The 26332-nt window shown below is 42.7% G+C and overlaps 1 protein-coding gene across 2 annotated transcripts in view; it reads left to right on the top strand.

Annotated features, from left to right (window-relative positions):
• The window catches only part of DCTN1-p150 (dynactin subunit 1), a 64355-nt gene extending 38935 nt beyond the window's left edge, over positions 1 to 25420 (top strand). Inside the window, exons 5-10 of one of the 2 annotated variants that reach the window (XM_075677367.1) lie at positions 12742 to 12977; positions 14045 to 14266; positions 19386 to 19528; positions 22935 to 23074; positions 24427 to 24447; positions 24548 to 25420. In XM_075677367.1, the coding sequence (XP_075533482.1) occupies positions 12742 to 12977; positions 14045 to 14266; positions 19386 to 19528; positions 22935 to 23074; positions 24427 to 24447; positions 24548 to 24960 (1175 nt within the window). In that variant the 3' untranslated portion in view covers positions 24961 to 25420. The remainder of the gene's footprint in view (positions 1 to 12741; positions 12978 to 14044; positions 14267 to 19385; positions 19529 to 22934; positions 23075 to 24426; positions 24448 to 24547) is intronic. The other variant, XM_075677368.1, reaches the window with a different exon arrangement.
• The last annotated feature ends 912 nt before the right edge of the window (positions 25421 to 26332 follow it).

The following is a 26332-nucleotide window of genomic DNA, read 5'->3' as shown; positions in this document are numbered from 1 at the left end:
CTCTCATTCCCACAGTACTTGAGATACAACTGAAACATTAACAAGCGTTTATGCTAAATTTACTCTTGCGTGTAAATGTAACAATTTTGGTTTCATTACAGAGCAGCTCAAGCTATGCTTGATCACATTTATGCAAGCTGCTTCCCTATACTCTCGACCCAGAGCATCCCTCATTTGTACACACAGAGGCCGTCATTCTCTTGTTTACTGCACATATTTCATGTCGTGGTTGTTCCCCATTTTGTGTCATAATAATGCGTGAAATGGCCGGGAACATGATGATGCGGTCACGACACATGACTACAGCAAGGAAAGCAAGAATCAGAAGCTGCTCCATACACGAAAACATGGGTAAACAAATGGTTACCAGCGTTGCTTTAGGCATCACTATGTTTATTGGGTGCATTTAATTTTTTGAGAAGCATTCAACTTTTTGTGATAATTTTGCATTTAAACAACTTCAGATATGATAGCTTTAGGAGCAGTTAAAACTTAAATTTTCGTGTGCTTATGTAAACTGAACGGTGCTTAATGTGTCCCTGGTAGTTTTTGTGAAAAACTTGCTAGTGGCCGCATAGCCTCTGAGATTGCATGCGCTCGCAAGTTTGGTCCAGCCATCCCATTTGCTGCAGTCCCCAGCAAAAAAATTTAATGTGACCCACGCACCTAGATGACCCAGGATGCTACTGTTAGCCAAAGGCTCTGGTGCACGGGGATGAAGCCGTAGAAGGCCATTGCAAGATCTCGGCGTGCACATTGCCTCATTTTGACATGTTGCGGAATATTTTAACAGGTTATTTCCAAGGTAATTTTTAAGCTCTGCCTTGAACATTTTACCTTGTCGACCATCTAGTTCTCTAGTGCCTTTCTTTATTCCAGTACTTTTGACAGGCAGACAGACAGACGCTTTTATTTACATCATTAAGATGATGATGGGCACGTGGACAAAAAAAACCTTTCACAGGCTTGACGAGAATCTACGCCCCCTACAAAAAACTTGTCTTATACAGATATACAGAATAACTGCAAAGTGGTAAATTATAGAGCATCAAAAAGGAACAATCCTGTGCAAAATATTTAAAATTCAAACTATCTGACAATTAGCACTGAAAGGTTGGTTGTACATGCAAAAGCAAACAGAAATCACTCGCTATAGTACAGAATGATTGCATGAATTTAACATAGAGGGTAGTCTATAAGAAATCTTTTGTCGACCATAATTTGTTTGTATTTTTGGTATAAACTAATCTCCAGCTGCTCGGGAATCGTATGTGCACGTTTTATGTTTTGAATGGGATAGCTTAATGCTAAATTTATATCTTCTAAACAGCACATTATTGTATAATTCTGTTATGGGTATTATGTTAAGTACTGCAAAAATAGGTTTGGAGGGGGAATCAAATGCAGTATTGACAATAGTGTGTACAGCATGTTTTTGGATTGTATATAATTTTTTAGTGTTGGAAAAAGTAGTTGTGCCTTACACCGGAAAACAATAGTCAATGACAGTAAAACAATGAGTAATATAATAGTTTTTTGATACAGCGAGGAAATAAATTTCTACATTTTGAGGAGATCCCTACCACTCTTGAAATTTTTACTGCAACAGAAGCAACATGATCATTCCACTGTAGGTGTTCCTCAAAGAGAATACTCAAGCTCTTAACACGAGGTACAGTTTCTGTAATAGCAGATCCTATTCTAAGAACAGTAGCATGAGTTTGAATAATCTTGTTCTGGGGTCTCAAAAACACTGCTTTTGTCTTATTTGTGTTGATAGAGAGCGAATTACAGATGGACCAATGGTGTAACAAGCGTCAAAAATCATCAGTTTGATTTCAAATGTCCAACAAGCATGTTCCTCTAAAAAATAGGCTAGTGTCGTCTGCACATATGACAAATGTGGGTGTATCGCTAATGTTAACAATGTCATTAATATATAAGTTAAAAAGTAGTGGCCCTAATATGCTACCCTGAGGAACACCTGCAGGAATAGCTTTAGTATCTGAATATTGATCATTGACTAGTACCTTTTTATGACGAAATGTTAAATAGGATCTTATGAGGCTAAGGATTACACCTCAGAAACCATATACACGAAGGTTGGCTAGTGATCTAGAATGGTTAATCCTGTCAAATGCCTTAGAAAGGTCCGCATAACTACCCAATAACAATTCTTTTTATTCAAAAGTAATTTAGAATAAGCTCTTTTTGAGTTAAGAGCGCTGTTCCGGTGGACTGTGCTTTCCGAAAACCATGCTGGCTCGGTGTTATCATGTGATACTTTTCGCAGAAATTTGACATTCGTACATCTATTATCTTTTCTAAACACTTTGAAAATATTGTCGCTTATACTTTGCTGAAGTATACATGCTGAATGGGGATCCAGGCGTTTGTACTTCACGAAACGTAACCGTTGACGCGCGATGCCGAGACGAACCTCGTTCTCTTCTTCTTCAGTTCCCTTGCTGTGCCACACCATGTGGCACTACCCCCTCTTCAAAAAAAAAAAAAAAAAAAAAAAATGAAAACATACATAGGCTTGATGTGAGAGCGCCGAGATGGCCAAGGACGAACACATAGGCTATAGTCGCAATCACTGTGGTGTGCGATATAGTCACAAGGCACTGAGGGATGAGCAACAACAAAAACTAACATAAGCGGCTGAAAACGTCGAATTTTAGGGGCTATAGTACGGTTTCAACCGCACAACGTGCGCAATCTCAGATTGCGGTTGTCGATGTCAGGGAGGCTGGCTGCCGTCAGGAAGGACTTCGTAATTCACGTCACTAATTCGCTGCAACACTTTGTAAGGTCCAATGTAGCTACTCAAAAGCTTCTTGGATAGCCCTTTTCGGTGCACGGGAGTCCAGACCAAAAGTTGATCGCCAGGTTGGAACTCGACTTGTCGATGGTGGAGATTGTAACGTTGCGCATCGATGCTCTGTTGTTTTTTTATGTGCACTCGGGCAAGCTGACGGGCTTCTTCCGCGCGTTGCACGAAGAGTTCGGCATCTTGGGCGAGATCAAGGTGATCGATGTTGTCGCATGGCAGCATTGCTTCTAACATAGTCTGGCACTTCACGGCCGTAAACGAGGTAAAACGGCGTGAAGCGTGTTGTTTCTTGCGTAGCAGTATTATAGGCAAACGTTACGTATTGGAGTATCTCGTCCCACGTCTTGTGCTGCACGTCTACGTACATAGACAGCATGTCAGTCATCGTTTTGTTCAGTCATTCGGTCAAGCCATTTGTCTGTGGATGATAGGCAGTTGTCCTTCGATGGGTTGTGCAGCTGAGTTTAAAAACTTCTTCAATGAGCTGCGCTGTAAAGGCTTTGCCTCGGACTGTGATGATGTGCGATGGGGCGCTATGCCGTAGGATGATGCTCTCTATGAAAAACTGGGCAACCACGGAAGCTGTGCCTCGAGGCAATGCCTTTGTCACGGCATACCGCGTTAAATAGTCTGTGGCGACGTTTATCCACTTGTTGCCAGAAGATGACAGTGGAAACAGATCCAGAAGATCCATGCCGACCTTTTCGAAAGGTTTGCCAGGTGGGTCAATCGGATTCAGCACTCCCGCTGGCTTCACAGCTGGCTACTTTCAGCGCTGGCATTCACGGCAGGCTTGGACGTACCGCTTAACACACTCAGCAAGTTTCGGCCAGTAGTAGGACTTGCGCACTTTATCAAGCGTTCGTGTAAAACCCAAATGGCCAGATGGAGGCTCGTCATGACAGGCGAATAAAACTTCGGCACGGAGGTCTGCTGGAACGACCAAAAGATATGGCTTGTTGGTGGCAGCAGAGTTCTTCTTATACAAGACGCCATGTCGTAAACAAAAAGACGACAATCCTCGAGCGATGTGCCAGAGTATTGATGGGTTTCGTCCTTCCAGATGTTCGAATATAGGTCGTAGTGAGTCGTCTGCGCTGCCGTGTGGACAAATCAGTAACGCTTACGGCCCCAAAGAAAACGCCATCGTCCTCAATGTCTTGGTTGGTAGTGTCGATAGGGGCGCGTGAGAATGTGTCAGCGTCTTCGTGTATACGGCCCGACTTGTACACGATGGTCAAGTCGTATTCCTGCAAACATAGACTCCACCGTGCCAGTCGTCCAGAAGGGTCCCGCAGATTTGCAAGCCAACATAACGAGTGATGATCGGTTACAATTTTGAATGGGCGGCCGTAGAGGTAAGGTCGAAATTTGGCCAGCGCCCATACGACGGCAGGACACTCTTTCTCCGTAGTGGCATAGTTGGTCTCTGCCCGCGATAGTGTGCGACTTGCGTAGGCAATCACTGTTTCAATACCTTCCTGCCGTTGTATAAGCACCGCACCAAGACCAACGTTACTGGCGTCTGTATGAACTTCCGTGTCCGCCTCCTCGTCAAAGTGGGCCAGAACTGGTGCTGACACCAGACGCTGTCGAAGCTCAGTGAAAGCAGTCTCTTGCTCTGAGGCCCAGACGAACGATACATCGTCCCTCGTGAGTCGAGTCAGCGGCTCCGCCATCTTCGAAAAATTTTCGATGAAACGCCAGTAGTATGCGCAAAGGCCCAGGAAGCGCCGGACACATTTCTTGTCGGTCGGTGTTGGAAACATGGCTACAGCGGCAGTTTTCGCGAGATCGGGGCTAACGCCTTCTGCGCTGACCACGTGTCCCAGAAACATGAGCTCCTTGTAGCCGAAGTGACACTTCTGAGGCTTAAGGGTGAGGTTAGCCGATCGGATGGCTTTGAGAACTTGCCGCAGTCGTTTCAGGTGGTCGTCAAATGTCGCCGAAAAAACAACAACAACAAAAAAAAACAACCACGTCGTCGAAGTAGGCGAGGCAGGTTTGCCACTTCAGACCAGCGAGAACGGTGTCCATCATTTGCTGGAAAGTTGCTGGTGCCGAACAGAGCCCGAAAGGAAGTACCCTGAATTCGTAAAGGCCATCTGGAGTGACGAAAGCAGTTTTTTCGCGGTCTCGTTCACCTACCTCAATTTGCCAGTAACCGCTCTTTAGATCGAGAGACGAAAAATACTTAGCTCGCCACAACCTGTCTAAAGAGTCATCGATACGTGGTAGTGGGTACACGTCCTTCTTGGTGACATCGTTGAGGCGTCGATAATCAACACAGAAACGAAGCGTTCCATATTTTTTCTTGACCAGAACGAATGGGGACGACCACGGACTGTGTGAAGGCTGAATGACACCATCATCTAGCATCTCCTTGACTTGGGCTTAAATTGCCTCACGTTCTTTCGGCGAGACACGATAAGGCTGTTGTTTGATGGGGCATGCGTCGGCGGATGTCGTTATTCGGTGCTTCGTGATTGGTGTTTGGCCCACCTTAGTAGGCCGAGCGAAGCACACGTGGAATTCATTCAAGAGTTCCTGCAGTGCGCTCTTTTGGTCGTCCGTAAGCTCGGAGTTTACACCGATGTCTCTGAGCGAACCGTCGTCTGTGTCCACTTCAGAAGCAAAGCACTCGACGATGTCCGTTGATGGTTCGGCGTAGGCGACGGCAGTGCCACGAAAAATGTGCCGATGCTCAAAGGTAAAGTTGGTAACGAGGACCGCTGTCTGGCTATCACGAAGTTCCACGAGGCTTCGCGCTACACAAATACCTTGGGTCAGCAACATAGAAATGTTGCCTTCTACAATGGCTTCACCGTCTTGTAGCTCGTCGGACTTGACCGGAACCATAACACTCGCACATGGCGGTATCGTGATGCTGTCGTCCGAAACGCAAAGTGCGGATCTGTGTCCAATGGCGTCGGTCTGTGTTGTTGCCCTTTGCTTCGAGAAAGTGATGCAGCACTCGCGGAGGTCAATAATGGCGCCATATTCCCGGAGGAAGTCCATCCCAAGAATTAAATCGTGGGAACACTCGCGTTTGCCACTAAGAATGGAGTAATCGGTGCCGGTATCTACAAGTGCACTCATTTTTCTGCCGTTGATCAAGACAGGTATGTCCAGTGAAAAATTGTTCGCGGGAACTGAGTCTGGCGTTGTCGTGTTTTCGTTGTTCCGCGGTTGGCATGATACGAGGTCTTCAGCGCGTCGAGTATCAGCGGCCCCGCCTCGGAAGGTCGCTGACTTCAGTTTTCCCGTCGTGGACTTGGTGATCTCCCTTGCGTCGTCCTCGAGGTGGTATCACGAGCAGGGAAATATCGCCGCGATGAGGGTGAGCGTGACTGCCGCCTTGATGTGCCCGGCCTGCGCTGCTGTTCGATGAATTCTGCTATGTCGGGAGGTCTCTGGCCAAACCTAGGTCAAGGCGAATCGATGGAAAAACCCCGCAGGCCGAGTCGTCGATAGAGGCACTCCTGATACACATGACCAGCTTCGCCACAGCAGTAGTATAGCGGTCGTCGGTCGGGTGCTCGCCAAACCTCTGATTTCCTCGCGGGTGTTCGGCGGTCGTCGATGTACGGTAGCGGAGTTGTCGGAGCGGCTTGCGCCGATTGCAAGGCGACTGGCGACGCAACATAAGTCGGTGCGAAAGCTTGGGCGGGGCTCAGCAATGTTTCTGCGTAAGTCTTGTGCCGAGACTCACTTGGCAGAGGTGGCGCTTCACTGCTGGAAAGAGATGCCTGCAGTGACTGCTGTACTTCGTTGCATACGACGCTGGCGAGGGAGCTGACTGGAGGTGGCGACGTACCATGGTGCTTCTGCAGCTCGTCGCGAACCACTGAGCAAATCAGCTCGCAAAGCAAGGCGACGTCGCACCCGAAGCCTACCGGCGTATCCGGAGTGCAGGCAGAATTTACTTGTCGGTTGTACATGTTTGACCGTTGCTGAAGCGTCTTCTCCATTGCGGTGGCTTTGGTGAGGAACTCCGGGACAGTCTTAGGCGTATTCCGAACAAGACCGCCAAAGAGCTGTTCCTTTATGCCTCTCATCAGATGACGCACCTTCTTCTCTTCCGACATGCTCAGATCGGCGCGCTGAAAGAGACACGTCATGTCCTCCACGTACATCATGATGCTCTCGTTGGGCTTTTGGACGCATGACTGAAGGGCTCGCTCCGCTTTTTCCCGGCGATCGGGGCTGGAGTAAGTCTCCAGTAGCTTGCGCTGGAATTCAGGCCAGGATGACAGGGCACTTTCGCGGTTCATAAACCACGTGTGAGCACCATCCTGGAGGCTGAAGTAGACGTTCCTGAGTTTGGCGTTGTTTTTTCACTCGTTAAACGCAGCCAGCGCTCGAACTCCGCCAGCCAGTCTTCCACGTCTTCAAATGTGTCGCCATGAAAAGCCGGCGGCACTTGGGGGTTCAGTAGCATTAGGTGAGTAGGTGTCACCCTTTCCGTAGAAGTCGCAGTGGTCGTAGTCATCACTTTTTCCTGGAGGTTTCCAAATTCTGGGGTGAGGCCTCCGATTCGCTGGCTTGTGCGATGAACTGGAGTCAACTCCAATTGTGCTAGGTTCTTGCTGCCCAGTGGGGTCTCCTGCATAAGTTGGGTGTACCCAGCAAGCTCCACCAAATTGTCGCGTATACCCTGCTGAAGTATACACGCTGAATGGGGATACAGGCACTTGTGCTTCACGAAACGTAACCGTTGACACGCGATGCCGAGACGAACCTCGTTCTCTTCTTCTTCAGTCCTCTTGCTGTGCCACACCATGTGGCAATATCGGAAGTATCGATATTGGGCAGTAATTTGATAAATTATTTCGATCTCCACCTTTATGAATTACTTTCACCTAGCATTTTGCATGCTCTTGGGGAAAATACCATCTTTGAGACTGCAGTTAAATATACGAGATAAGATTGGGCTGGAGGATATCAATAGCACTCTTAAAAGGGAGAATCTGAAAATCGCATACATCTCTCGTGACCTGCTGTTTTGAACGAACGGCCAGAAAAATGTTTTGAATTTCATTGGAATTCATAGGGAACAAAAATACAGTTTGAGGGTTTTGTGGGCTTAGGTATGCCAGGCAAGAAGGATTGTATGTACTCTGTAGTAAAAACATAATCATTGAAGCAATTTGCAAGTCTTCTACCAGAAAGCCTTTCATCATTAATTACAATTTCCATCTCAGCGCTGTCTTTATTGGGATTTAAAATATGAGATAGTCAATTTCATGTTTAATCACTTCTTTTTAAGATATTGCTATTAAACAACTCATGCATGTAATCGTTCTTCACTCTTCTAAGATGTGACACAACCTTATTACGATGTGCCCTACATAGAGCAAGATCGTCTAAATTTCTGCTTTGAAGGAAATGTTTATAAAGTCTGTTTTCTTTTGCTGCGTAAGTTCCAAGCACTATTTATCCATGGTTTATGTTCCTTTTTCGGCTTTTCTTTAGTCTATTATATATATTTTTTTTATTTTTGAATTCTATATTGTAATTCATTGATACTGTAGTTCTTCACCTTCCCGGTGCAGTTGTTGCAATCAAGGACAACTGAAAGTTTCGTTCAGCCATATCAGATATCATCACTCCCAGATACAATTAACTAATCAATTTTGCTGTAATAACTAACCACCTTTGCTGCTTTGTATTTACTTATGTATGTGTTTCTTACCCACTACCCTCTGTAAGATTTGGTCTTGAGGGTACAATAAAATGGAATAATAAAAAAAAGTATTTTCTAAACAAATCATGCGTGTCTTCACACACCATTCATTGTCTCTGAACTTGTAGCTTATCATAGATGGCAGTTTAATAGTTGTTGCCTCTCTTTACTTTTTTTGTTTTCTTTCTTTCTTTTTTTTCACTTTGCATTGTAGCGATTCAGCACTTGATATGGCAATTGCCATGTTGTATGCCTGCTCTGTAGTGCGATAATCTTCATGTAATATTTACTAGTTTCTTCTACTGTGTATACTCGTTCCTGTTTTTAGTTTTCATTTCAATTTTACTTTTTGTATTGACTACTGATCTTGCATGCTATTATGTTGCGCAAATAAGCTTTTGTTTCATTGATTATTTTTTTGCCTTGTTTCAGGGCGCTTGTCTTACATTGATGTAACAGTAGTTTTCCCCTTACATATCCTGAAGGCCTATAAGGTATTCATAAATATAATTTCTTATTATAAATAAAACAAACATGCCGTAAGCAGGCACACGGATGAGAGAGACGCAATTTTTATTTTTTGACTAATTAACATTTCATTCACACTGTTCAAAATTATGATAATGCTTGCTTGGGAAGCAACCATAATATTTAACCATAACCATAATATAACATAAAATAATTGCATAATTTATAATTTCACGCTTTGTGCACAATATCTTGCTCCATCCAGTTTTGCAACTATGGCATGCAGCAGGCAATGGCATGCAAATGCACACATCAAAGCAAATGCATTTTCTTTAATCTGCAATGAAATTTATCTTGAAGCTTGCTTGCCCTTAGCTGGAACATTCATTGTGTGTTTGCACTTTCAGTGACACTTTATCTTGCATATTTGCCTTTGAACTGGCACACTTATTCCTGCGAGTTGGGTTTGTTCCTTTGCTAACAAAGCCAACACTAATAAAGGGAAAATGAGACATCCACCCAATCGTAGCTTTTGCTTTATTAATTACTTACCTCCACCTTGCGGATTTCCGCAGAACTATTACGTCAAACCCTTGCCTTTGCTTTGAGTTGTCGATAAATTCGACTTCACCCTGCCATCTGCTAGCCGCCTGGTTAGCTCAGATGGTAGAGCGGCTGCCTCGGAAAGGCGGTGGTCCCAGGTTCGAGTCCCAGACCAGGACAAATTTCTCTTCAACTGCGAGGCTTTTCTTTCGAGGAACCCATATGGGTTTCCTTTGTAGCAATTGCTACGATTGGGTGGATGACTCATTTTCCCTTTATTAATTACTTACCTTCACCTTGCGAGTTTCCACAGAACTATTATGTCAAAGCCAACACTAGATACATACTTCAAAAGGTCAGTGAAAGTGGGTAGTTGGTGGCTGTTCATACTTTCTACCTGTCTCATGATAAACTTTTGCACAGGTATACCATTTCTACATACCCACATGAGTGCAGTGGGAGTATGTGTGTGCAAAGTAAAATTAACGCATTCGATAATAAATAGCTGCCAACACACGCTTTGCCACTCATACGCTTCGGGCACCATTTCCTAGTCAGTAAGCGATATTGGGAATGTACTTCAGTTGTGTATAGAAATAGCAAAAGATGGGGTGATTTTGCAGCGGTTAGCTAGTGGAATAAGTGCTAGGTTAGTTTTCATTAAGGTTATACTCTTGGCATGGTTATAATTGGAAAGAATGAAAAAGATAGAGTTGTAGTGTACTAGTTCAAGTGAAGTAATGAGATTAAGGTGACTGGGATCCCATATTGCGGATGCATATTCAAGTTTCATGCGTATTAGAGTCTTGTAAAGCTGTAACTTTAAAGCAGTCGGTGCTTTGAAAAAGTTGCGCTGTAAGTACCTGAGCATGCAATTAGCATTGTTAATGACGTGCTGTATATGAATGGTCCAATTTAGGTAATTTGTAATGTGTATACCAATATATTTAAATGACACGATGAAATATAAGGGAGTGTTGTTGAAATGGTAGGTGCTAGGTGTGGAATTGAATTTGGATGTGCACATTATTTTGCATTTGTTGATATTTAATTACATTAGCCACTTCCCACGCCAGTCAGCTTATATTAGCCAGATCAGCTTGGAGTGTTATAGTATCATCAGTGTTTTTAATTTCCAAGAAAGTAATACAATCATCTGTGAACAGGTGTGTGTTAGAAGATATTTTAGCAGTCAAGTCATTAGTATAGATAAGAAATAATAGTGGTCCCAGCACAGACCCTTGTGGTATACCCGATTGAACTTCAGTGAGTGGAGAGTTACGATTGTTAGCAGTAACGAATTGTAAGTGGTTAGTGAGGAAATTCTCTGTCTATTTTAGAAAGTTAGGGTCGATATTCACAAAGCTTAGTTTAAAAAGTCGTAGTTTATGGCATGCTTTATCAAATGCTTTATTAAAATCCAAAAAGACACAGTCAGCGCAGGATGAGCGATCCAGGATGCGATGCAGGTGATGAGTGAAAGATACTAGTTGTGTTTCGGAGGAATATGATTTTCGAATACCATGCTGTGCATTAGTAAAATGTGAGTTAGATTCTAGAAAGCTAGCCAGATTCGGGAAAACTACATGCTCTAATAATTTACAGCAACTACTCGTAAGGGATAGGGGTTGATAATTAAGCTGTGTGTTTCTGGGGCCAGTGTTATAGGTTTTAACCACCTTCCCAATTTTCCATTTTAAAATAAAATAAAGCATAATGCAAGTCAATAAAATATCTTATTGACTTGCATCAATAAGATGTATTATTCTGTCCGTGAAAGAGAATAATGAGGTTAGTAGAGTTGCCTGTGCAAAAACCAAACTCTTTGGCAAAAAGAATGTCAAATTTTGTTATGTAGTTAGAATTCTTTTTATGCCTAATTATGATTTGGTATACACAGATAAAATTGCAATAGGGCGACAATTGGAAATCAAAGTCCTACCTATGCTGCTTTTAAATGTGGAGATGATTTCTGCTTTCATTAACTCTGATGGAAATATTCCATTCATAAATATGAGGTTAATTACATCGGAAAAAGGGTCAGTGATGAAATTTGACACATACTCTAGATGAATTGACAGGGTTTATCAAGACCTGCACTTGATAGTTTTAGTTGTTGTACGGCAGTGTATACCTCACTTGGACTGGTCAGATAAAGGGAAAATGATTGCAGTAGCCACTGAGGCAATCTTGCAAAGTGTATTATTATTAGTGGAAAAGAAGTTAAACTTGTCTGTGATCTTTGCAGGCTGCCAGTGAGTAGCAGTGGAGCTTGCCAGATTGATGATTTGCAAATCCCCGGAGTTTTTATTCAAAACCAAGTTGATAAGCTTACATTGTTGTTTAGTGTTACTTCCGGCTTCATTAATTTTATATTAATAGTACCTTCTTTTAGCTTCTTCTATAACATATTCTTTTAACAAGAATACCGACATTGCATAACGAAGTTAAGTAAAGCTTAGTTTTTTTAAAACATCTTCTCTTTTTTTTGTGCGGGCCCTTTAATAAACTGTCTGTAAGCCAAGGGTTATGGTGCATAGAGTACTTATTGTGGCATCTAGTGGTAGCATCATGAACACATTGCCTTATTGCCGATGAGAAGACCAGCAGCTTGTCTTGCATTTGTTTCTCATTTTGCTAGCAACCAATTGAAGAAGGCACTCGATTCTACAAATGGAAGTTTCTTAAATAAGACTTTTTGGAAAAATTGCTCAAGTTTTTTAGAGACAAGTGACAGGTGACAGAAAAATGGTATAGTGATCTGTAATGTCAAGTTGAATTATGCCAGAGTAACATGATATGTAGTTGGATAAAATATTATCTATAAGTGTGCTGAGCCACCTGTGGCACACCTTGTTGGCAATGTAAGCAACTGCTTATAACCAAAGCCTACAAAACAATTGGAGTACTCAACTGAATTATGGTTGACTTCATCTAAAAGCTTAATATCCTCCTTAATTACAACCTTTTTCTTTTTATGTGGCATTTTGTCTAAAGTTTTGTATAATGCAAAGTAGGGAGCAATATTTGCATCCTAGAATAGATTTTTTTAGCATCAGGTGGGGTGTTCATGCTTCATATTTTCGTATCTAGAAGAGCAATGTAGTGTTTTACGGACTAGTGTCCACTGCGTTGCGGTCTTGGTGGTTTTAGTTGCTGTACGCAGTCTTCTCAGTGATTATTTATTGGGTGGGTGGGTTGGTCACAGCGGTGCGCAAGGTTCGCCGGCGGATGCCTCATGATGAGAGCCCCATCACACTGGGAGCAGAGGCACGGGAGCAGCTGGAGGCAGAGGTGCGCAGCTTGGGCCAGGTGGTGCAAGCGGCATGTGCCTTGCAGCGTGCCGTTTCATCCCGCATTGAGAATGAACTCCAGTTACCTCTGGACAAGATGAAGGAATTAGCCCATGAGGCCACTGACCGTGTCTATGGCAAGGAGGACCAGGTAATTAAAAAAAAAAGCCATTGCTGCACCTGTCATAAAATGCCATTTGGCAGATTTGCATATTTCCATGTTTAATTCCTTTGCTTTACTTAACTACTATTTTGAACAATTTCTGTGTGGCTTTGCCTGGCCTCAAGGGCACATGTTACTGGGAACAGTAGAAAAAAAATGTTCTATGTGAAATGTTTTCTTTTCCCTTTTTATGTGCTCTGCCATAAGAAATTTAATAATTCAGTGGTGGTTTAGTGGTAAATGCGAGATAAATTTGTTAGGCATTACGTCACATCTCTTTTAGGTCCGGGATCCATGATTTAAACTGCATTTACCACATTGCAAAGTGTTGTTCATGAGCTCACTCGATACACATCCTACCTCTTTGAGGAGCGAAGTGTGCAACTGACGGTGGTCCAGAGCAGGCCACACTCAGTTGCACTCTATATATACTTCTACTATGTTACCTCCATCTACCACCACCATGTGACCCGCTTCCCACACTACACACATATAATTTTTTTTAGACTTTGGCAGCGCTACTGCTAATGCATTAAAAGGGCTTCGTAATAGTGAACACAGAAGCACATGAAATGAGTTGAGGGGATGATGTGAATAGGCGAGCTGCCTTTGTCTCAACCAGAAGCCCTTTTCCATTGTCTCTCTAAGCATGCGCAGGGTTACACCCACTATGTGGGGCCAAGGACCATTGCAGCACCCTCACCCCTCATTTCTGGCACCCCTTCCATCTCGACACCGCAACTCACCAAACAAACCCACCTAATCCTTATGCGATCGCCACAGCCACTGAGAGGATGAGGTTTGCAGGGCAGCCTACTTAATGAATTCCCCCCTCACCAGCCTGGGGGGGGGGAGGGGGGACAATCTGTGGCAGCTGAGTGACAGTGCTTTGCAACCAATCTGTCCAGACGGGAGGCAAGAGCTGGGGAAGTTCCCTGAATTGCAGTGGCTTCGTACAGTCACACCATGAATGGCTGAACTCCCATGGCAATATTACTGTTTTCATGTTGCTCTTTTCAATTACCATTTGTTAGAGCTGTTTGGGTTTTTTTCAGGGGCCTGATTGCCTGCGTGAAGCACTGGCAGCAGCTGTGAGCACCCTGGAGGGCATGGCTGATGCAGTACAGCCACAGGAACCCCAGCCCAAGCCTATAGCACCTATCCAACTGAGAGCTCAGGCAGCTCGTCAACAAGCACGCGACCTTGAAGCAGTGCGTGCCAGCCTGGAAGCTCGTGAAAATGACATCATTGCCCTCAAAAAGGCGCTCAAGATCAAGGTACACGCATTACTACACGCTGCATCAAATACTTCCTTTTATTTGCTTGCCTAACCTGAAGAAAAGCACCACGTTTCGTGTGGTATGTGTTATTTTAAGAACATGCCAGCTTAATTGTGATTACTTAAAAAGTTGAATACAAGTTCTCTTGAATCAAATTTATGATGTAATCAGCCGTGGAGTCTTTAGTGCTTCTTTATGAATTGTCCAAACGAATGCTCAAAGCAGGAAAGTGGTAAGGTTTATGGCTATACAGAGATGTACTATGATAGAATAACATGCCAAGCAAGCTTCTCATATTTGGATAAGTGGCCACTTGTGCTTTTCAAAGTAATCTTGAACATCATTTCTTGACATAGTACATGTGCAGCTCCTATTTATTTTTTTTTAAATTTGGAAGTGATGAAATGGCACTGCCAGTGTCCACCTCCATATTTCTAGCATGTAATGGCAGATCAAGCTCTTGACCTACAAGTCTATCATCATACACCATGTCATCAGTATGCATTGTTGTTGCGCACCATTTTTCACATGTTAAATGGATGGCATGTGGTAGGTTTGATACGATGGTGGCGTCTGTGATGCACACCAGTGCCATGTGCTTGTTGAATTGATGACTTTGGCGAAGAATACCAAGGATAATGAGCTATGGGCAACTAGTCCTTAACTAGTCGATGTTTTGAACCAGTTTTCATGGCATGGATCTTCCCTTTTCTACACATTGACCCCACATTATACATTGAGCAAGCTTTAGGAAAAACCAGTCCCAAACCTAGAAGGCAACCAGCCTGTGAATCACTACATCAGCATTTAAGTTACCTGATTGAACAAGTGCCCACCTGCACGATTGTCTACAAATTCTGGGTGGACCTTTGCTTGGCAGTAATAATAGGTACGGTATGTGCAAAAAAAAAAAAACAGTTTTTTTTTTTAAATATGTGTAGACAATTTGGCATGCAGTAATGGGGGACTGCGGATTAATTTTGACTACCTGGTGTGGTTCTTTAATTTGCACTCAATGCATGTTTTGCATTTCGCCCCCATCCTAATACGGCCAAATGAGACTGTAGGGCTATTTTGCTGACTGTCGCAATTGTGGCAAAGGGCACTTGTGATCTGGCAGCTGATCGTCTTAGTGCTCTTATTATTGACAACACGATTAATGTGGGCTTAAATAAATTTGTTATCTCGGTATCGTCAGGGCATATAGCAAATGAAACATACTACTTGCAAGCCATCTGAATCGCCTTGCTGAGATAGTCAGTGTTTGCTTTCTGCCCGCAAGACAAAATGCCATCAGATTGTTGCTCGCGATCATGCCAGTGGTTTAGTACTGGGCGCTGCTTTACATAAAATCCGCACACTTGACATAGTTTTGTCCTATTAAGAACTATTTCATGTAAAAAACAAACTAGCCGATTGGTATGTCGCCGTGAGCAGCGATAGAAGCGATCGCCTCTGCTGGGTGATGGGACTGGCGAAGTGCAGGCCCTACAACGGCACTAGCTGTGTAGTATTATAAAAACTTAGAGCACTATAAACACATAGGACGTAGAAAAAGAAACACACACCCCACACGCTCACTCACAAGTGATATTTAATGCACACATGGAAAAATACATATATCGAAAATGGATGCATCGCACATGTCAAGACATGGTACAAAAAACAGCATACATCTGAGGCATGTGTTAACATCAATTAATAAAATTGAGCCCTTTATCATGTAGTAATAAGGATGGTTGGCTTACACACAGTGTGGCATTATTACTACATGATAAAGAATTCAATTTTATTAATCGATGTTAACGCATGCCTTAGATGTATGCTGTTTCTTGTACCTCATCTTGAAATTTGCGATGCATCCATTTTCTATATATGTATTTTTCCATACGTGCATTAAACATAAGTTGTGAGTAAGCGTGTGTGGTGTGTGTTTCTTTTTCCACGTCCTGTGTGTTTAATGCATTCTAAGTTTTTATAATAATGCATTACCAAGTAGCCCACCTATCCATCCTTTTGCAGCGGTGTAGGCCCACGCAATCTGCGCTGTTGGCCATGGCCTTCCTATCTTTCTGCCCATTGTACAATGATATCCGAGGAATTGGTCATTCGTCCAGCATCTGATCCAAGGCCGCATTTTGTCAAAACTTTTTAGAAATGGCTTGGGTGGTTGTTCGGACAAGTTGGACGCCGGATCATACTGCAAGCTACTGCTCCTACGGGTAAAGCATTGCCGAATTCGCGCTTTCATTTGTGCTTGTGGGAATGACCAACGCTGTACATTTTATTTCGTGCGCAGAAACTTATTAATGTGTTTAGGCGCGTTTATGACATCCACACTGCAATTGACGCAGCTACGACCATGCTGCCTGCATATGTGAACGTGTGCAGGCTATCTGTACTGCTAATGGGATGTGTTTTGAAATGCATCTGCTCGCTCAACCTGCATTCAAGGCTAATCTTAATCTAGCTTTCCCACAAATGCATTAAGAAGTTGTAATGACACGTTATTAATGATCTTAAGCACCCTTGTTGGCTAAGCATGCCACACAAACTAACTATTATGAAATGTTTGGTGCATAATCAAGGAGCTGGTATAAGAATCCAACTTTTGCCTTTTACCATGGCGGCTCATTGCTTGCAGCAGTTTTCATCAACAGGAAACATATGAAAACTTCAGCCTCTTGCATCTTTTGATGTAACACGGCTTGTCGGGATACTGCGTTTTCGTTGTTGTAAACCAGTAGAATAAGGACGCACACGCACCTGCGAAACACAGTGCCTACAAGGTAGGTGCGGCAGCTTTGTGGCGGAGTGCCTGCTGTGCGAAAGTCACTGTCAGCGACAGCACCGCCACACCTTCATGATGTAGCGCCGTGGTATATGTCTATATATTCTAGCAAATTTTGGATTACCATGCGATGCAGGTGTTTCAAAACAAATAGGCAAAGATTTAGGGCAGATTTTCAGCTTAACAAAAAAGCTAAATGCTGCTGCAAACTATAAAGATCTTATTTACGGACTCACATTATAATCATTTTGTTTCGTTGTTTCACAGCATCAATCACTCAGCCACTTCCTATTGGGATCAAATGGCATCTTGAGTCCTATCAAAACCTGTTGGCATTTATAGCTTCAATTCCAGTACAAATTCCAATGCAAATATGTGTGCCTTTCATCTGCTACTACCAACTTACTAGGCTGGGACACTTTATCTAATAGCTCCATTACATTGATGGTGAACCTAATATGCATTTCTATTAGTCTGTCAGCAAGTGCTATCACACTTTATATGCACAAATACAAGTATAACTTCAAAACTGGTGTCCTGCTAATTAAATTACATATAGTAATACAGACTGACGAGAAACTAATAAACAGTTGTACTTAACTAATATAGACCCTTGTGAGATCGATAAATATTGTATTCATAAAATATAAAAATTTAGACTAATACAAATCTGTGTTGGAATTTTTTCTAGGTTTCTCTCATGCATAATGGTCTGCTGTGTGAGCTAGGAACTTTTTTAAAATGTGCCTTAGACATTTGGGTGGGCTGCAGTCTTTCAGTATGGGAGAAAGGTTCGAAGTTCAAGCCGGGCTTGAGAACATCTTGAGAATAGAAATTTCCCAAGGTTGCTGGCTTTGGAGTTTTGGCACAACCATTGGATAATAAATATCAGCTGTAAAGCAGGGACTCTGCTGAAAGTACTGTATTACCTCATGTAACGGCCACATTGTATCTTTAATTTGGTCCGAATTTTATTAGTGTAGCCCATACATGAGTAAAAAGTAAATAAATGTCTACCTTTGAAAATGAGAAAGGAGTACTGCCTTATGAGACAACCTTGGAGCCTTTATTTTAGTTTCATTTGTTACCTCATTTTTATTTTTGGCACTTAACTGTGGCACTGGAGCAGCTGGAGCCTGGCTCACAGGAGCACACTTTTCAAAGGGAACACCCTCCTTGTATGGGAGCTCAGACCTCACATGACATGTGAGGTAGCACAGTGACAAAACTACCAAGGTTCTCGCATGAAACTTTGAGCAGAATGTTAAATTTCATAGCGTATGCACAACTTTCACACAGCACAGGAGTGACAAAAGCTTACTGCATAGATGTAGGAATGTATTTACAAAATGCAAAAGGTGTCTGTGCTGTTGATCTACATGTGCTCAAGGCAGCATATGTTGGTATGCACTCTTATGGAAAGCAGCGTAAATTGCTTGAAGAGCATAAGCCATGTCTAAGCTGTCATTTCTTGACACCAACACTTAAGTTAACAGGATTCCATATATGAGACTTTGAACTGTAAATGCAACAAATAGATTGAAGAGAAGCCCGATACATTTCCATGTTGTGCATGAATGCTGTGTGAATACATAGTTCAGCACATTCCATATGGCTTTAGATGACAAAGTGTGCTTAGGAAAGGAGAGTGCACCTTATGTATGAATAATTTGGAAAAACATTTTGCTTAAATATTCAGACTGAAATTTATTGCTTCGGCCCTTCATGAAGAATATGCAGTATATGTGCAAGGCCTTCCAAGATTCCATCATGTTCAAACAGTCGTCAGGAGCATGAAAGAAAAACAAAAGCACAGCTGTGGTTCTACAGTGTCATCTCTGAAGAAGCTGGGTTGGTTCTGTAAGATGAGCAACCTATTAAACCTATTTGTGATGCTAATTCAATTCTTCTCACTTTGTTGTTTTCAACCAGAAAACTTTTGTTATCAAATGCTCACTTTTGAAAAAGTAAACATGTGCGAAATGCGGTCATAAGAGTCTCCAAAGTTTAAGAACAAAACACCTGAGGACCTTATACACTTGGACGTGCTCTTCATTCAACACCTCATAGACATAATTCTGCCTACACTTAAGCATTCATTGTGAGATTGTTGGTTTACAAGCAGGTTTACAAGCAGTAATGAGAAATGTTGGAACATGGCTTGAAATTCACTGCTACAGGAAGTAAACAAAAAATTTCAGAAAGGAAGTGTAAGTGTTATCCATAATTGAGCCTAAAAGACCTGTACATAAAATTTTTTCAGATTTAATAGCTTTTGTTTCTGTATAACGTGGCTGATGTTTGGGTGGCTACTGTGTATTGCAGAGTGAAGAATGCAGCGAAATGTGTGTTCGTAAAGACATGGCAGAGAAGAAACTGGAGGTACTGACCCGGGACAGTGATGAAAGAGTAGACAAGGTGCAAAGACAGCTGGATGAAACAAGGATGCGGCTTCGCAAGAAAGAAAAGTACATAAATTTTGTCTCGCCTTTGTGTTACAAATTGACATCCAAAAGACTGCAGCAACATTTCTTTCAGAAAGTTTAAAATGCCTTGGGAGTGAAGAGCACCACCTTGTGAAGATTCCCTAGCACAAATTTCCTTAAAACTGTCTGCAGCAATGACATTACAAAGCGCCAAAATCCCTTTGCCATGTTCGCTTCCTTTCCATTATCGATATCATGTTGTAGCCTGTGTCTACTCGCGAGCATGGGCAGTGCTTTGTCCATGCTCGTCATGACATGCTTTAGCTTTTTTTTATGTTTTGCATACAGAAATTGGCTAGGATCAGTATTTAGGATGCAGCTTGCGCTGCTCACTTGATTCACTTTCTAGGACAATCTGGTTTTATTTTGGTGTCCCTCTTCTCTACCATTCTGCTTGCCCGTGGCATTTGATGAAGTCCAGCCAGAAGCCATCTGTTACAGCTTGACATCAATGGGCAATGCGAAAGTGACGGGGGCTCTACCAGTGAACAGTTTTTGATTGTACATTCTCTGCTGCATGTGGAAGTGTAATATTTGACTAAGGTTTGTGGTCACTTGTATACTCAAGAAATTCTGACCATTATGGATTCAGGCCTAGCAAGCCATTGGCCATCACCACTCATAATATTGCATGCAGCTGTGTGTGCATGTGCTCTTCCCCTAAAGGACACCAAGCATGGTGCGTGACAAACACAGTACAGTAGAACCTCATTCATTTCTTTTGAAAAAGCACGAGAAAAAACTTATTAGTCGGATAAACATATGACCCAAAAAATTCGGCAGACTCACCTGTAGTTGACATCTATGTAATGCGAAGCGTTGCATGAATCGTTGCAGCATGAGACACCGACATGCACCGAGCTGGTGGGGCCCGAGAGCCCGAAGAGGCGTGTTATCATTTTTGCAGCTTTGGCAAGCTTTGTTTGTGCTCGCTGAATTTGGCTTGGGTTAGCAGCTTCTTCGGAAGAGGCATTTTAGTGGGAATTTCTCACGTGCACACTCGCCAAGAATTGCTGCAGTGCGAGAAGCCTACGCATGTCGAGCAGGTGGGGCTCGAGTGGCCAGAAATGCGCCTTGTGTTTTTCCTACTGTGTAGTGTTTTAAGACAGAAAACCTAAATGAAGACAGGCTAGTGGGCAATGCCAGAATATGACACCACCAATGTGAAACATGATGCCCACTTTGTGACAGCTGCAGCAGGGAACAAGCGTTAACCCTAATGCACCACCGTTTCCTGCTTCAGGTGGTGCATTTGGGTTATTGCCTATTAAAACCATGCAGTTCACTTCTAATGGCACTACATAACGTGCACTGTGAAACAGATAGGTGAAGATGCTTATTGCTATAGGGTTGGCGGTGATAGCTGTGAATGCAACATGCAAGAACCCACAAGGAGATTTGCTGGTACCGGAAGAGAAAACTGTGAGCTCATGCCAGTGTTTTCACATGACACGGGTGGGCAAGTATTGCGGGGAAGCTGCCGTAGTGGGCACCTACTGCTCCCGATCACACGTGCCTCATGGCGTTTCTTGTTGACACGGGATCTAGTGGCCGGGAAATGTGTCATACGATCGCAGTTTCCCGATGTACTTAATGTTGGTGATGAAAGGTTTTGTTTTCCAGGAATGTATTAACCAGTAAAAAAGAAGTGTAACTATATTTGTAAACTTTTTGTGTTCTCTGTCGCGAATGTTGGCACCAGAAAATTGTATGAAATGGGATTGTATCAACGAGGTTCTACTGTACTGCCCAAGCTGACGAAGGGCAGGTTTATTTGTCTTCAGTGACTGCCAACCTTGTACAAATGCCCAGTCCCGAGTGACATGGGAAGTAAAGACTTAAGAAAAAAAGTGTCCCTACGGCTATGCTACATACTCATGGTTATCGAATGGTCTGGTTGCCAGAGCATAGGGTAATCAGTGTTAGCTTCAAATGAGTATGACCTGGTGTAGTACGACCATGCAGAAGCAATAGGCACCGCTACTTGGCTTAGCGTTTGGAAAAGGAGCCACACCAATGATATGTTCCCATTATTGGTGTAAGGCACCATAGACAAGCTCAAGTCCAAAGGTACCCAAAGGGGCCAGCGGACGAGAGAAAGAATGTATACGTGCCTTGTGCTGTTTGGAGAAATCTCCACACTCCCTCAGTGTTTTGGTTGTGCCAGTTGCACTGCATATGGCCAGAAGTGCAAGGGCATGATTCTCGGCAACCAAGGATCAGTGTAAACCCGCTGGACCAACTGGGGTGGGGAGACAAATGAATGACAGCCCTACCGTTGCCTCGTCCAGCCACAGGTGTAAAGGGAGAGGAGTAGGGGTGGAAACATAGGCGGACATCCGCATAAAAAGCTACCGGGGTACGACAGTTTCCACAGGTTTTAGTGACATCTAGTGGATGTGATGGTTCATTTATCACATTGAAGAGGCTTTGCAAGGCTCTATAAAATGGCAGCTACAGTTATTGTTAACAGTGGTAGCACCAGGTTGCAATAATTCTATGAAGATGATCTAGAAATTCCCATTAACTCATTTCAGCATCGTGCTATGGCTGTGTGCAGGGTCTTCCTCATAGGTTTAAAAACATAATGCAACTCTAATTGTGAGCTCTTAGCTTTCACAGAATTCCATATTTAACAGTGAATGTAAATTCTTTTCAGATTTAGAGTTGGAGTGCACAAGACCATACATCCTCTGCCTCATATTTTGGTTAGAAAGTTCAAGGAACTGAGTAATGTAATATGTATTTGGATAGTGCTGTACTGGCTGTGCATGTAGTGCCCAGTGTTCACACTTGATCTGTCTAGGGCTATTTGTTTGGTGTTAGGGCCAAGTGAAAAAAAATTCTTAGACAGCAAATACCAGCTTAGAAGTTGCGTAAACGATCTGCATATCCTTTTCTTTCAAGGCTGAGAATCAGACTTACATTACTATACTTCTCATAGAGTTTACAAGTTCTGTTGTTGTTGTTTTTTTCCTGCTGTTTCCTCAGTCACAATCGAGGTTGGGAGCTGGTGCTTTGTCTGAATCTAAAATATTTTCTGCATGGCTGAAAAATTTGTGATTTATTGTGGCATTGCATATCATAAGCATCTTTTGGTGTGTCAGGCATATTTATTCTTTGAAACATCTTGTACAGGTTGGTTTGTATGAAATTTTTTTGGAAACCGAACTTTTACAGTGGAAAAACACAGGACATAGGAGTCGCATACACCATAATTGTGTATGTCTCCTTTTCTGTGATCTGTGTTTTTACGCTGTGTAAGTTGTTTTGAGCATCGAAGGTGTCAATTTTTCTTGCCTTTTTACAGCAGTATTCTGCTAACTTGCTTGAAAACATACCATGATCGCCATGACCTGTAAAATTTATAGACATTGTTTGGTTGCAGAGAGTTTGAAGAGACCATGGACCATTTACAAGCCGACATTGATGCTTTGGAAACAGAGCGTGGTGAACTGAAAGACAAGTTAAAAATGATCTCTAAGAAGACTCTTTACAAGGGACTGTCTGAAACAGTCGGCATGCCAGGTAACTCGTATACAAGTGATATTATAACATTTGTCCCTTACTCTTACTTTGGATACCAGTCACTGGGATACAGACACGGTTGAGTGGTGTGTTAAATGCATCATGATTCTACCAGGCTAAAAATGAATGAGTGTTTATCTCATTATTTCTTTAATTGAGCAGATGCCTTCTGAGAAAACAGTATAAATTATCAGCACAGCTAGTTAGGCGAGTTTGTTGAGCATAGCAAGCATGTAAACACGCTTAAATGACGTGGACGAAAAAAAAAGGATGACACACGTAGTGCATTGTGTGTCTCATCCTTCAGTTTGTCCCCATCTGTTAAGAACTAAAAATTTGATTGGAATGAAACTGCATGAATACGAGACACATTGTGCAGCATCTATGGGAAAAATTTCAAGTGTGTGGGTCAGTTAGGGGAGGCACATGAAATTAACAGTGGTGTAGGGCAACACCTTACAAAAAGATGGAATTACCTAATTTATCAACCATCACTATGAGCAGTGGGATGATGATTTTGAGCTTAAACTATTCAAACAGATATCGTTGAATCCCTCTGCAAGCCAACGTAGGCATTGAAAATTAAGAAATTGAAATATATTTCTGGGTTACTCAGAGCGGCTTGCACCCACTTGCAAAGGTGAAGGATAGGTCACATGCGCAGCATGTGTCACGGTAAGAAAATAGTTCCAAGAGGGCACAGTGTATCACGGCAGCATGATTCTCTAGGTAGTCCTGCAAAGAGTTCTATCAATTTACATTCAAAAAGCAGAGAAATATTCTGTATTTGATTCAATATCAATATTTCATACTTCTTTCATATTATATTTTATTTCATTCAAACATTTCACTATTTGAATGCCCCTATAGAATTTTTATAAGGATCAGTGAAGCCACACACATGCACACGTATACTAGTGGAGGACCCATTGCAAGAACTCATAAACAAAGCACCCTCAGAGTGGTAAAAACAAATGCTTGCACTTGTGGAAAGAAAAATGATCCGATGTGATTGGTTCCGCCCCTGCAGATTTCTGTTTGAAAGTGCAATTTGAGCTGCCCAATTTTCAAAGTGATTTGGATTAATTGCATTTAAGTGTTCACAGATAGCATCATTATGTATGTGCGTAGTTGCAGAGTGCATTACAATGATGCTCATTACTCAAAAAAATTAAGTTCTGGGGTTTTACATCCAAAACCACAATATGTTTCTGAGGCACGCCGTAGTGGGTGACTCTAATAATTTGGACCACCTGATGTTTAATGTGCACCCAATGCTCGATGTTCTTTACTAAAGAGTATATTGTGTTATATATTGCCAGTCTTTATTTTACTTTTTTTTCCCCACTAAGGTTTCATCTTTCGGGCCAAAGGTAAGCAAGCAGTGTTGATTGGCTTATCACTGATAGAAGTGATGCTCAGTGTGCAGCTGCATTTTTAGCACATGCAGAATGACAGTGTTTTAATTTGCAGCAAATACAAGCTGGCCACAGCTGCAGGATATCAAGGCAGCATTGCGACATGTGCACAGTGAGCGAGCCAAGCTGGAAAGCCACCGTGTGAGCCAGCTGCTCGCATCATTGGCACCACTAGTGCCAGTACCACCACGTGTCGAGCAGCAGCGTGATGCATGTGCAAAGGCTGCACGTGCCCAAATTCAGGCCCTGTCACTGTGTGTCCAGGTCCGCGTGGTGGATCTGAGCAACCGGCGTGCTTCCAGCTGTGCTCAGGAACCAAACTGGGGTGCCCTGGTTGAGGCACGTCGTTCCCTTGAGGCTTCGCGGAATGAGCTCATGCTGCTGCGCTCATTGGCTGTGGCGCGTGTGGCTGCTGCATGGCGTGCCTTTCCTAACCCTGCCATGGTTCGCCTTCTTCAGGCACAATAGCTTCCTGCCTTATGAACAGTTCTGCTAAGCATTGCCAAATTTTTTTTTTTCATATCTGGAAGCGTGGGCCATCATGCTTACTTTTGTATAAAATCTTAATACAAGGATTCACTCTGGTTCTATACGAGTCAAATATTTCACACTGTTTTATTATTTTACTATTTTACCATTTTACTGTATTGTGCACTTAGGATAGGGAATGCATTAGCAACAAATAACAAAGCATAGCCCTTTTTGCAAGCTGTATTTAGCACTGGGTGGTGGCTACAACGCACATGAGGGCAAGATCTAAGCAACTCCGAAGTGTATCGCCACGATAACTTATTGAAACTCTTTATAAGCTTTCAGGTTATTTGATTTTTTTTCTGAGCCAAGCTGCATGTGATCGTGCCTGCTGCTAGCACTCCTTTCATATTAATGCACCCTTTGTTGGAGAAATAAACATGCTTCTTTGCTGGGAGCACTGTCTTGGACTCTCACTTCAACTACTAGTACTTCAAGTTGAGCTGTCTGCATTTGCATACAGTGACCAAGAGTTCTAAAAACATAACTTAACATCTCGTGATTGTGATAAATCACTGGAAATTGACGCTGGCTACGTTCAACACACGAACCCTCTCGAGTGAAACGAGCTTAGCAGGACTCTTTGAGGAGCTATCAGGCATTGTTTGGGATATCATTGGCCTTAGTGAGGTTAGAAGAAATGGTGAGGCTTATACAGTGCTGACTAACGGGCACGTCCTCTGTTATAGAGGACTCCCATATAAGAAGGAATAGCTAATCCATAAGGACATAGCAGGCAACATTAACGAATTCTACAGCATTAATGAGATGGTAGCATAGTCATAATAAAACTAAATAGGAGGTATAGAGTAAAGGTAGTGCACTCTAAAAATGGTTGCACCCTTTGGGGTGCATATTTGCCACGGAACAATAATCGTCATCTGTCTTGCTTGCGTTTCCTTTCTTGAAACGCTGTGCTCGTTAACTTTCCTGTCTGGAATGCTATGTCATGCTGATAACACACATGCCATTCGTTACTGGGAAGTACCAGGCTCGTAGCGTTAAAGAAAGGAAATGCGGGCAAGACAGATGACGATTTATTGTTCTGTGGCAAATATACACCCCAAAGGGTGCAACTGTTTTTAGAGTGTACCAGCATACGCTCCAACCTCCAGTCATGATGATGGTGAAATAGAACAGTTTTATGAAGGCGTTGAATTAGCGATGGGAAAAGTGCAAACTCAGTATACTGTAGTCATGGGTGCCTTCAATGCAAAAGTGGGGGGAAAAGCAAGTTGGTGAACAAGTAATGGCAACTATGGCATCGATTCTAGGAACACTAGATGAGAGATGTTGGTAGAATTTGCAG

The sequence above is a fragment of the Dermacentor variabilis genome, unplaced genomic scaffold (genome assembly GCF_050947875.1).
Source record: "Dermacentor variabilis isolate Ectoservices unplaced genomic scaffold, ASM5094787v1 scaffold_12, whole genome shotgun sequence".
Taxonomy (NCBI): Eukaryota; Metazoa; Arthropoda; class Arachnida; order Ixodida; family Ixodidae; genus Dermacentor; species Dermacentor variabilis.
Note: the sequence above shows the minus strand (reverse complement) of the source record. Positions and strands in the feature narration are given on the sequence as shown.